This window comes from Ylistrum balloti, unplaced genomic scaffold (assembly GCF_031769215.1).
Source record: "Ylistrum balloti isolate Yb309-2 unplaced genomic scaffold, AGI_CSIRO_Ybal_v1 Utg369846, whole genome shotgun sequence".
Taxonomy (NCBI): domain Eukaryota; kingdom Metazoa; phylum Mollusca; class Bivalvia; order Pectinida; family Pectinidae; genus Ylistrum; species Ylistrum balloti.
Genome location: NW_026782001.1, coordinates 173,307 through 187,016, shown reverse-complemented (window position 1 = coordinate 187,016; position 13,710 = coordinate 173,307). Strand labels below are relative to the sequence as shown.

Genomic DNA, 13,710 nt, shown 5'->3' with positions numbered 1-13,710 from the left:
TGTTGAGGGCAGAAATGTTTGAACAGAATACATGTTATACTGTGTTACAATGAATGATTTTGATTAGAAAATTTTAAGTAGGAGACAGCAAGGATACATCTGTCCTCAGTTGTTCAAAGACAGGTTTTTCAAATAGGGAACCAATTTAGGAACATTCCTAATCATTTGACACCTGTAGATTTGTTAAAACAAGTCAGATTGATATAGATTTGCCTTTCACATTTTTTTCAGTGGTAACAATTTGAAATTTTCACAAACCACTGGTTAACTCTAATTAACCTTTAAACAACCAGGGTTAGGTTGACATAGCCATATATTCAGGGAGGAAAATTTTATTGTAACTGTAAAACTAAGACCAGATATAAAGTTTTCGGACAGGCCATTTGATAAGTTAATGGCGCAATCATTCTGAACAAAAGTATATTTTCATAAAGCTGAAATATAGAATGACTTTGAAGTTGTCTGAACAATATCTACAGGTGACAGACTCCAGTGTCCATCTCTGTGCATCAGGATATGTCTCTAGTGATGACAAGGTAGCTACAGAATTTCAAGACCAAGTACCTGATCCTCGCGGACAAATAATTTTCTTTGGTGTGTTTTCTTTATCCCCCGAATCCTCTGTTTTCCTGAAGCAGAAATATATTGTCTAAGTATGAAGCGACGTAATGATTCATGTGTTTACTATGATACAGCACAAATTGTTGGAATGTAGTTATATTTCTTGATATTGAACTTATGAAAAAGAAATAGTGAAACTGCTGAAGCCAGGTTTGCAAACAGTATATTGAGTTGGTTGCCAACATGTTCCCGCCTAAGAAAGTAACATACTGTTTCCAAACCTCAGGAGTCGCTCCACTTTTTTTATTTGTTTGCTATTTTAATGAGGCTCTCTGTATAACGTTAGGATTCTGTCTGAAACCCAGAAGATGAACCATGACACACATAAGAATAATTTCTCCAAATGGAGATTTTCCTTGTCTGCTTTTAACTATCAAGTATAAAATTCACCACATTTTGATCACTATTGCTGTCATCTGGTATAATGGAGAGTGGAAATTTTAATATATAGTACACAGACAAGGAAATTCATGACTTTCACATACAGCTTCAGTTAGCTCCATGAAAAAAATAATATCTTAGGAAAATTTCAAAAAACTATGGTGGCTCATGAGTTGACATGATTTAAAAGTACCAAAGTGGAGAGTAATATCCAACAGTCTACAAATAATGTTCACATCTTACAACGATAGACAAATGAGGACAGACATAATTCAACTGACTGATCTGGTGTGATGAGAGATGAGTCATTAACTAAACCTAAAACACTTAAATGATAGGGTACATGTCACATATCAAATCCTGAAATTTTACAAATTTCACAAGTACAGCAGAACAATACAGTGAAATACATTTATATGTAGGTGTTTGAAATGTTGAAAATGGATTATCCAATCAAAATGCAAACCTACCAAAGAGATTGTTAAAAAACAGAAATGAAGATCTCTGAATGAAAAGTTTATGAGCCACAAATGATTTGCAGACCTGTAGGTGAACGCAACACCATCATACAATGATAAACACATCAAAATATGGGATGGTGTACGAAACATTGAAATGCTTTTACCTTATACGTCCTGGTGTCATTTGAGTGGCTAAAGGTGTGTTACTGTCAACTTGTCGTAAGGGAACTCTGGCACATGACAATACAGGACTGGATGCTACCTCTGCATAGGATCGCACTGAAAAATAAATACCACACTGTTTCTTTCAACACTGACAATAACTAGAGAACTGGCACATGTCAGGAAGGGCCCCATAGAGTAAGACTAAACCTTCGTGTTATAATCATATCTAATTTTTGTTTATTGGTTTATAAACAATAAATATTTAGCCTTGGTGAAATATACATATTTCAAATCTGATCTTCTTTGATTTGGTGACCTTGACCTTTAGTATATGACATCTCATTTGATTTCATTTTCTGATTCTCCTTCATCATGTCATAAATAAAAACCTATTGGCCAGTAAAATGTTATAGATTCAAACACACTTCATAGCCCACCACTTAGTATGTTGAAGACCAAAAATAACATCACTCAAAGTGTCATAGTTTTGAAAAAAATGGTTAATACCTCAGAAATCTGTGAGCTCAACAACAGAAAGTCACAGAAAGCTGACCATTCCTGTCTCAGCCTTAAACCTACCTTTATTGGGAGTACAGGCTACATCAAACTGAATGGAACGCACACAGCTGCTTTTCACTGAGCTCCCTCCTGTCTGGTCTGAAGTATCTCCCTTGACAACAGTTCCAGAGTTGATAGAGTTTGCAATCTTTGTAACAGTTGATGTATTCACAGTGGAACCTAGAGGCTGTATAACTGAACCAGAGTCAGTGTTAAGGGGATTGATGTTGAGCAAAGTCAGAAGCGAGGATTTGTTAGCTGATGCTGGTGTGGTTGTTGTGGCTGTATGTGTCGTAACAGCATTTGGGAATGTCACTTTCTTGGCCGAGTTTATCATTAATGTACCCTGTGAATTAGCACTTAACTTTTGTCCAAACCCACTGCCACTTTGTGACTGTAGTGATGTCCCACTAGGGGGTCGTAATGTAGAATCCATTTGACTCTGTGAATAATCTACACAACTGCTCTCAACTATCGGCAATCGACTCAGGATACCATGGTCAATATTCTCTTCATTAAGAGTAAATGTAGAATTTAATTCCTGACTAGCCTCCTTCTGAAGATTGTTCTGTGACCTCTGACCTTTCTGTAATACTTGGTTATCAACATGACCCAGTACACAAGGTGACCTAATGTTTGTCACACAGTTATTTCCCTTCAACACATTAGAATCCCTCTTCACACAGCTTATTTCACTGACTGAATTTTTAACTTTCAACACATTGGAGTCCTTCAATATGCTTTTGCTACAACTTTCTTCACCCACCAATTTTTTTATATTTTTTGGTGGGACATGACTAGGGGTATCTGAGAAAACCTCAGGGCAATGTGTATTTGAGGTGAGAGGGACAAACACACGGCCATTGTCTATGTGATTAGATACTGTTGACTGCAGAGGTTTTGTGTCTGAAGACATAAGTCGGAACATTCTGCGTTCAGACTGTGTTTGGTCTCGAGGAACCCTGACAGGTTGGACATTCCTGCCAGTCACCGGCACTCTGTGTGGTCCTGTAACAGAGACAAAGTTTCATAATGATGCTTTACATATTACCGTTATTTTGAAATCCTCAGGCCAAAAACAGAAGTGTCTGTAATGGTGTTCATTAACAATCTAGTACCTACACCAATAATCAATATTCAATCAAATATATCTTTCAAAAGCAAAGATTACTAACACAAGAGCCCTCCAGACCAAAAAAAAGGTTGGTTTTTTATGAGTGCCTTAGCAGTTACTTTCTTCAATGATAAATGAATTTTTAAGGGATAACAAGATAAAAACATTAATTTTTTAATGTTTTATACGTTTCCCTTTATGTATCTATGCTATCCCAATCTTCAGTCAATTTCCAGTCTCCAGCTTGACCACTTTAGGTTCGGGAAACCCTCTCAAATTTAGCGTTGATAACGTTACAACAGTTTTGAAAACGAGGCAGTTCATTTTGTAAACACAAACTTACATAATGGTGGGCAGAAATGACAGCGACAGAAGTGACACAGTAAGCAAAATCCTGTTTTTCAGCATCAGATTTAGTTATGGGTGTAGCAAATGTTATTTGATAACTCAATTCAATTCAGAATTACGAAATAAGTGGCATTAATCACCAACACTGTCATAACCAATCCAGGTAGGAAGACATTTTTTTACAGGTGACACTGTTTTGTGTGTATACGTTATCATATATGACGCAAAAATTTGCATATCCAGCTGTTGATCAACAGATAAGGATTTTCTTTTTATAATTAACCTCTGTGAGTGTATATTTCTGTGTAAACTGTCAATGTTCATAAGGTAATACACTTGATATATAAACACAATCACACAAAAAAGACTCAGTAAGAAAATTGTACCGTGATTTCACCATAAAGTGTCTCTGTTTCTTTCATCTTAATTTTATACTTAAAACTTTTGATTTGAGCCCCAGATTGTTTGTAAACATGTATCCTTACTATTAATAAACAGGATGGCCCTATTACCAATGCAATACTTACCCTGTGGAGCATCCAGTTCTAACGATACTGTCTCAGATGTCACAGAAGATTTGACAGATGCTGACAAGCTGTTGGTGGATGACAAGGAGGCTGATGAGAGATTAACCCCAGACGATTGAGCAGACGTGGTGTGATCAGTTACTGAAGAATGGCTGGTCACTGACAAAGACGACTGACTAGTTACATGGGTGCTGTTCTCACACATGTGTTGTGCTGAAACACAGTAATGTTTGGTATAGAAAACAGGAAAGGAGAATGTCAGACATAGTTCTTGCTTTCATGTATAGGAACTTAAACTGTATTCCAGGATATTTTCGCCTGAGGTTATTTTCAATCTTATACCATTATACATGATTTTGCCTCATGGTCAGTTCACTCTCTGTTGATGATATAAAAGGTTGCATAAGTGTAACAAATTTTCGCCCCCCCCCCCCCCCCCGCCCCCTCCCCCCACCCCTCTTTAATATATCCTCCCTGAACATGGACAAAAAAAGTGAAAAATGTCCAATATACAGTATGAGAAATCACATAAAGGACTGAGAATAAAAATTATTAATATGAACATGTTAAAACTTATCATCCTCTTTATGATCTTTGAGTTTTTAATAGGCTTTTGGTAACAAAAAATATCCTGATATTACCTTCAGTCTTTTTGTATTTGACAACTTTAAACAAGAAATGATTAAATATCACTTAATACAAACCTGCTGGTAATGACCTGAAGTTTAACATTTCCCCTAAAGATAAGCCACTGCTTTGATCCGAGAAACTCTGGTCTGCAAAGGTCACCTCACGACCTTCTGTTATGGTCTCTATAGTGTGATACTGAGAGTCCAGGTTAGGGGTCAAGAGGTCATGACCTTTCAGGATACAATGTTGTTGTTTCACCATATTGAGAAGATGTAATATTAACCTGAAAAAAGAAAAGTGTTTTATTAATATCTGAATGGACAATTCTCACATAGTCACTGGTGCACAGTACATAGGTCAGTGTCTTACCTCCCTGTTTCAGAGCATAGATGGTGAAAGATATAATTCAGGATGATAGTAAGACTACATTTCTAACAGTTACGGTAATTTACCTCTCTGCACCAGAGATCTCCCGCTCCTGGGACCGAACCACTTTGGCCATATACTTCATACAGTACTGAGATTCTGTCAGGGCCAGACTTGACTCATGGAACTGTAGATTCAACTTCAGGTTCTGTAATACAACATAGCTTTATGATCAATCATTCAAAAGATAAAAGTTCAGGATTTGATAATGTATTAAGCTTTACAAATATCTCTAACAGACACATTACAAGAGATAAACAAGCTTATACAAAACTTTCAGAAAAACATTTTATATCCATCTCATAATCAAGAAGCAGAAGGACATTTTTTAGTACATAATTATAAAGTAATGGTTCTTTTAATATCTGTTATGCATCTAAAATGACTTTATTCAACACATTAGACCAGTGTTTCACAATACCAACACTTCTGCAAGTGTTAATTGCCTAGACATTTCTTCCTGACCTCTATAGCCATATTGTTCCAGGTGTACATTTCCTAGATGTCACTCCCTACATTTGCTCCCTTACCCACAGTCAGATTGTCTCCTTTGTAAATTGCCTATACATTGTCCCTTAAGTGTGCAAACTCACCTGCAGCCAAGTTATCCCTTTGTTTAACCTTCCCTTGACATTGCCCCCTTTAGATTACTTTTTTACAATACATCTATAGCAAGCGTGTCCCTGTGCAAATTTCCCTTCATGTTACCCCCTGAGTTTGCACCCATATCACTGTAGCAAGGTTGTTCCTTGTCCCCTGTGTTTATTGTCCTAGATATTACCCTCTAAGTTACCTCCCTTATCTCTGAAGCCAGATTGCCCCTTGTCCCCTGTGTTTATTGTCCTAGATATTACCCTCTAATTACCTCCCTTATCTCTGAAGCCAGACTATCCAGTGTTCCCTGTGTATATTGCCCTAGATGTCGCCCTTGAAGTTGTCTTCTCGGCTCTGTAATCATGTTATACCATTTGTGAGTTGTTCTAGATGTTCAAGATAGCCTCTCAAGCTCGGCTCTGTAGTCATGTTATACCATTTGTGAGTTGTTCTAGATGTTCTAGATAGCCTCTCAAGCTCGGCTCTGTAGTCACGTTATACCATTTGTGAGTTGTTCTAGATGTTCTAGATAGCCTCTCAAGCTCGGCTCTGTAGTCACGTTATACCCATTGTGAGTTGTTCTAGATAGCCTCTCAAGCTGCACCCACCCAATCCTTTCCATAACTTGCTTTCTTACCTCTGTAGCCAGGTTGTCCTCTCCTGCACTTGTATGGTCTCGGACAGCAGACTTCAGTCCCTCAAGACTATGGTTACTCTTTGCAAGTCTCACACCTTTATCCTCCTTCATCTGGACAAAACTTGTCATCCGTTCCTGAGCTGAGTGTATCATTCTCTGGATCTTGTCCTTTGTCTACAATAGGTAATATTTTAGTTATAATTGTCCCAACCTGTAACTTCTAACACATTACATGCAGATGTAATTTTTCTTACTGTGTAACATTGCAAAACAAGAATCCATGATTTTGACAAGTCTGTGAAAATTCATTGCTAAAAAAGTACTATGTTAATAATCGTGGCAATGTTAACTCCCTGATTACAAACCTTTCAAATTACTTTTGTAATAATGGGTAATATAACATTATGTAGTCATATAACTTTGCTACTGCAATACAACATATTCTTTGTCAAAATCATCATTGACAAGCTTTAATATTTTATCAAAATGAGTCAATACAACAATGCTATAAAACAAAGTAGATTAATCATACCCCATTATGCTGAGAACCATTAAAGCAGGCCATTCTAGCCAGACAACGCTCCTTCCGACTAATTTTCCACTTCATGTCCCGACTTTTCAGCTCAGAATCAAGATATTCTCTACATATCTGTAGTCTGGAGAAGAAAATTTCATCCATGCTTTCTTTCAACCTGCAACAAAAAGAGTAACTATAGACTAAACAGGAGACAAATTAAAATGTGTTGTTTTACTGTCATATTTTCATCAAAATGAGCATTGATGCCAGTTTGATAATTAGTGAGGACTGTTCCCAAAAACTGCACTCTGTATTATGTGTTTCAGAGACAAAATTGATATTTTAACCTTGTGTAACTGAAACACTAGACAGAAAATTCAAAAGCCATTGATGATATCATACTCACTGTCTCGCACACTGACAACAGATCCATCATGACATATCTAGTGACAATCATGGTGATATGATATGTAACGATACCCAGGAGTATCACATTAAACTTATCATCTTTGTATCAACATTTATTTATAATAGATATTAGTGAAAAAGCAATCATCTAATACAATGGCCTTGATAGACAATAACAATGCTTACCTCATGACCTTGAATTTGCTTATACAGTTTATGATACTGACAATTGTCAGTGTACCTGATGACCGTTTTTTAAAGAATCATATGACCTTGATATTTGTTAGTGTACTGCTGACCTTGAAATATCTTTATGTACTTTATAACATTGATATTTGACATTGACCATCAATACTGTACCTTATGACCTGGACGTAAGTTGTTGTATCTGTTACCCTTGATATTAGTGACATATACAATAATATTTTTCTTATTCAGATTATCTGAACTTTTGTGTACCCTGTGAACTTCATAATAAATTATTTGCCTTGTGTTGTAACCTTGACATTAAATATTATACGTTGTGACCTTGATATTACATACTTTGTTACCTTAACATACGATACCATACTTTATAAACTTGACATTATACACTATGCCGCGTGACCTTGACATCAGATACTATACCTTGTGACCTTGACATTAGATACTATACCTTGTGACCTTGACATTAGATACTATACCTTGTGACCTTGACATTAGATACTATACCTTGTGACCTTGACATTAGATACTATACCTTATGACCTTGACATTAGATACCATACTTTGTGACCTTGACATATGATACCATACTTTGTGACCTTGACATTAGATACCATACCTGGTAACTGCTGTATTGGGCACTGTACACAGTTGTTGGGTTGTAACCATTTTGCCATCCTCATAGCTCTGAAGTTTGTTTTTCAGCTCAAGAATCTGTCAACATTAATATTAAACTATGATGTTAAATGGCAATTAATTTTATAACAAGTTTTTTCTTAAAGAAAAATATTTAAAGATAGTTTGTTTTATAATATACAGATATTGAAAGATGGCATCAATTGAAATTCATTCCAAACGATCTTCAAAAGAGCTCTTTTTTCATCAATACTTTTAGGTCAGTTTATTGACATCATTACCAGTTCTGAGTACCATGACACCTACCTCCTTCCTGAGCTCCTGGATGATCTGACCATATCTAGCCACATGGAAGTCAACATTCAGAACATTCTTCTTCAGCTGCAATAATCATGTTTTACTTGGTTTTATTTTTTAATGTAACAATCTTTGAGAAAAAGAGTTTGTTTCCTTTCAATTTTTTCAAGTTAGGTAGGAACAGAGTAAAATAATTATTTCTCCCTCTGAATAATGTTAAAAATAGCCTCATGATAGACAAACTCATAATTTCTTATCTTCTTATTTTTCTGAAAGGTGCACCTAAATCATCAATATTCATTGCATGTTTTTCATTTTTTTTAATACATATACCTATGCTTTATGTCAAAGAACACTTTCCAATTAGAAATTCTCCACAAAACAGTCATACTGGAGCTAATCATTCAAGTTATCCACAATGCAACAAAGATTTGAAAAAAAATTCAAATTTAGGCCTACACCCAGACAGAATCCTATAGAATTACAAATCCAGCAAGATACTACATAGTCTGTATACTTATGTTAAATCATGATCTAAATATTCCAGGAAGAGACCAAGTTAAGATAATCCCTGCTGCTGATGACCACACAACAGTTCCTTCATTTTTTAATTGGAAAGTCATCCAGACATAACCCTATTGCACCTTCTTTTTGTATTTCTTAATATGGCAGGTGTACTAACCTGAGCCTGTATATGTTTAGCCCGGTCAGCATACTTGAGAGTGTTGTATGTGTCCTCATATGACAAGCTGGAGGGACTACAAAGAAAATAGAGGAATACAACATCTCATTCAGATATACACTTGATATTTGTATCAAAGGAGTTTCATCAAAATACTGCATCATCAAAAATTCAATTTGTTTACATTTTCAAATTAATCTAAATTATATATATGATATATAAATATTAAACATGGACTTGTGCATCAACTTTCAAAATAAGACTCAATGTCCAGTCTTTACATGAACAAACTTGCTGAATGCAAACAGAAGAAGTTTACCCATATAAGTATACCTAAGTTTACACTGAGTGAGTCACAATTAAAATCATACCATAAAAGTTGTGTTACAATCTAAAGTTTATATTCTGCACAATAAGGCATTCCTTTAAATGCTTGCCTTCTATCACTGACTACTAACCACTATAGCCAGCATGAGAAGTCTAGTACACAAACTCAGTTATTCACCTGACAGCTGCGATCATCACAGTCTGACAATTGCCACCCAGGGAGTCCTTCAACAGTCGGGTGAGTTTGCTGTCTCTGTAAGGCACATGACCTTTGTACTGAAGAAGACAAGACATCACAATTTATTCAAATTCCTTCTTGTGCATAATGCACTTGAAATTTATCACAGACATAAAATGTGAGATAATTCATCACAAATGTTACTTCATTATATATTTAATTAAAAGTGTCTACCATTGAATCACTTAAAATTTAGACTTTTCAGTTTTTAACTTTATGGTGTCTACCAGGCCATGTTTATTGTAGGATAAATCCTCTGCTAATAAACTGAAATGCTCTAATAATTAATTCTTAACCCAAAAAGTGTTACCTTGGTGTCAGCAAGGGCATTTATGACATTTCCAAGAGCCAGAAGAGATCGATTGATGTTGGCACCCTCACGAAACCTAGCTCCACAGTTTTTTGTAACTGTAGCTCTCTCGGAACCAGCAAGATCCACTAGACACATCTTGGCCACACGGACTTCTGTTGAGATGTTGGCTGTCCTATCTCGCTGTCGCACAAACACCTTGACACAAAGTACAACAAGTTAATCACATATGTGTCTAGGAAATTATTGAATTTTAGAATTGTACTACTACTGGAATATAACCTCTGATGGGCCTTAGACATTTGAGTCAAACTAACAATAACAGTAAGACTTCAACCTTAATATCCACAATATATGTAATTGAAGAATTGTAAACATCTGATAAACATGTAAATGAGGGAAACTGATGGGTACAAGGTGGGTGTTTGTATGTATCATTCAAACAAATCATGTCATGACTTCACTCATCACCTGGAAGACTGCATGTGAACGTGACGATTCAGCATTGGCATCTGTAGGATGTTGTGTTCTATTCTGATTTCCAAAGTGCAGCATGTGCAGGAGTTCCTGAGCATCCCTTGGCTGGAATGTCACAAAAAGTACATTATATTACGATCATATATGAATGTTATTGACTGCAGATTTTGTTCTATATTGCATTTTTACACAATCTTAAAATACCTAATAACTGTATGACCTGAAAATTAATACTAAGACATGAATTGTGGTAAACCAGCTCTTTTGTAAATTTTGGTTTGGCAGGCCCTTGAGGACTTTACAGAAACTGAATTTATCTTTATGACACAACACATCAAATGCAGAAAGATTGTTAATGTTCATAGAAATAGAAAACTTGTAAATGGCTAAAAGGAAGACTTTCACATAATAATATACTATATGTTATTATGTATTGACTTTACCGACCGTGTGTAGAGAAAGTCCTGATATAGCCACTCCATTCCTAGAATCTTCTCTGACTGGCAGACAACCTCCCTTGACCAAGAGGTCATGAATCTGTTCGTTATATACCTGTACAGTAAATAGTATATTGGTTATGGATGTGCATGTATTAAACATTAAATAATCACAGCTTGTTACATCATTCATTTGAATTTCAAATCTCTAATTCTACACCAATACATAGGGATGTAATACAGTAATAAGAGGGAAGTATTTGCCCTGTGGCTTTTTCACCCTAGCCTAAAACTGGTTGAAGTATTTTACCCATTCTTGATTTGCAGCTTGAACGTCAAAGTTTAACCCAATTTTACTTAAGCTCCTTTGGCAAAAGGATAAACTGGCAAATGTTAAACTTCAGCAAAAATTGCCTCTGACTGTATACAGTATGACTGATCAGATTGAAAAATTTTAACGCATGACAATCTTTTCTTATCATTTCATAAAATTCCTTTTTGAAGAAATGCATGTTCTGACAAAGAAAATGTCACAAAACTTAAGGACCGAGATATAGATTATGATACACGCACCTACTAAAAACACTTTGTTGCCACCAACCTACAGTAAAAAGACTTACCTCAAGGTAGGACACAGCAACATCACAAATTTTCTCCTCTTGTATGGCTGCTATCCGTGTGTATAAGTCCATCATTGTAAGGTATATGACTCCAGGTTGTTCTGGGTTTCCTAGCATTGTGTGAGTTTTGCCTGCTCCTGTGGCTCCATAGGCAAACACTGAAACAATTACACATTCAGTGAATGGATAGAGCATTGATCGAACAAAACAACTTCTATCAGGGTAAATACAATTTAGCCAGAGTTTCTAGACATCTGTCTCTTGAAACATTTTTTCTGGTGTAGCAGCCAGAGAAACCATAGGCTACCAAGTAACTCAACAGTTTGTTAGCCTTTCAAATGATATACATTTTGTTCAATAATGCAGTAACAGTTGTTTTCACATTTAAAATTGAAAAGTCATAGAATCTATGGTATCAAATCAAATGATATTTCAAAAAAATTGTTGATCACATTTCAGATATTACCAATTTCTATTTCAGGAACAGACTAGTACAGTTATATTACACCTGTATTAATTATAAGACGTAAAAATTTCACTGATAAAACAAAACTTCCAAGTTCTTGTATGTTTATTGTCTTAAAATAAAAATAAAGGTAAGTTTAAATGAATACCTGAACAGTTATAGCCATCTAGCAGCCCATCCAAAATTTGTTTTGTAGATTCTTCATACACATTGTGATTTGCTGAATTCTGGTCAAACACAAAGTCAAAGGCAAATTTCAAATCTTTACACTGCTTTTTCCTAATGTCTCTTCGACGACAACGATTTCGATGGCCATATCCAGGTGAAGACTGTTCTTTGGGGTCAAACACCAATACGTTTTCATTCATGGCCTTAACTACTACCCGTGAATTACCTCCACGCTCTGTAGCATTCTCTGGTCTGATTCTCACCACAACCTTGACCTTATTGTCCACACCAGATGACTTTGATGAATCTGTAGATTTGCGAGTGGGTGTGGCCACCACTTCAGCATAGCTTGGCATATGTTTCCTCTGCCCCAGTGTCATGTTGTCATTAATAGATTCACATTAAAACAAGTCAGTCATAAATAATGAGCTTGTTTGATTTTTGTTTTATCACATTTCTTCTGAAACACAAAAAAAAAAAATATTAGATTGGTACAGGAAAAGCACATGATTTTGTGCATACATAACATCTGGTATATTCAAAGAATTAGTACATCAAAGATATAATGATCAATAATTGAATGTCGGTCTGAAAATGCTTCTATGTTCAATTTCTATCAATAAAAATAAGAACAAGACAGACCCTTGGCCAATTAAACATCAATTTTGTTTGTTTTCCCCATTCAAACATGGCTATTTTATTTGACACTTATGCATCATTCCTTGATAATTATTAACAATTTGTTGAATCTTAACTCTTCTTTTTGTCATGCTGCTGACAATTGTTGTTTTCTTTCTTTCTTTTGTTTCTTCACTCTAGCAATAGTCAACATAATTGCACAACTATATGTAGTGTTTATGTTTGATACAAACATGGCATAAACTAAATATTTTTTTGTTTTCTGTGTTTACTGATGCAATATTTACCATGTGAATAAACTGAAAAATTAATTTTTGCTTTCTTTTAATAAAAGCCATAAATCTTATACAAATGCTGAAAATGGGTATCAAATAAAAGCATAAACTATGAAGAGAAACAAGATTGCCTTTTTTGTTGCTAATGTTTAAAAGAACTTAGCTTGTTTCTATTTCAGGTGATGTTGTATTTGGGTAATAATCTAATTGATAATGTAAGACTACCCATATACGGGTCGTTTAAAAAGAATATTTGGAACATACGCTTTTACTGTCATAATGAAATTCAGCTGCAGGCTAACGTTTTATCAATACCCAATATATATACATGATCTACACAACCTAGAGCAATGGGCAAACAGGTGGGGGATGAAATTCAACACCAAAAAATGTTACGTCATGAACATCAAAGAGAGGAGCCATAAATTCTACACCTTAAATGGCGAGATCTTAGAACAAGTAAAGACTAACCCCTACCTTGGACTAACTATTTCGGAAGACCTCAAATGGAACACACACATAATGAACATCACAAAAAAAGCCAGCT

General features: G+C 35.4%; 1 protein-coding gene across 1 annotated transcript; it reads right to left on the bottom strand.

The window, feature by feature from the left end:
• Positions 1-2,440: 2,440 nt before the first annotated feature.
• On the bottom strand, positions 2,441-12,629 carry LOC132545404 (kinesin-like protein KIF18A). Its single transcript, XM_060209095.1, has 16 exons — positions 12,230-12,629; positions 11,616-11,773; positions 11,006-11,110; positions 10,553-10,663; positions 10,082-10,279; positions 9,712-9,809; positions 9,207-9,282; positions 8,534-8,608; positions 8,211-8,305; positions 6,995-7,154; positions 6,463-6,636; positions 5,258-5,379; positions 4,880-5,088; positions 4,176-4,388; positions 2,682-3,194; positions 2,441-2,532 (listed from the first exon to the last, which is right to left on the bottom strand). The coding sequence occupies exons 1-16, from the start codon at positions 12,627-12,629 to the stop codon at positions 2,441-2,443; spliced, it is 2,799 nt and encodes a 932-aa protein (XP_060065078.1).
• Positions 12,630-13,710: the final 1,081 nt, after the last annotated feature.

Coding starts and splice junctions, on each gene's coding strand:
- LOC132545404 (XM_060209095.1), bottom strand. CDS start 12,629: ATGACACTGGGGCAGAGGAAACATATGCCAAGCTATGCTGAAGTGGTG. Junction 7,155..8,210: donor CCCAATACAGCAGTTACCAG/GTATGGTATCTA, acceptor TTTTTGTTGCAG/GTTGAAAGAAAGCATGGATG. Junction 5,380..6,462: donor AGGACAACCTGGCTACAGAG/GTAAGAAAGCAA, acceptor GTTGTATTACAG/AACCTGAAGTTGAATCTACA.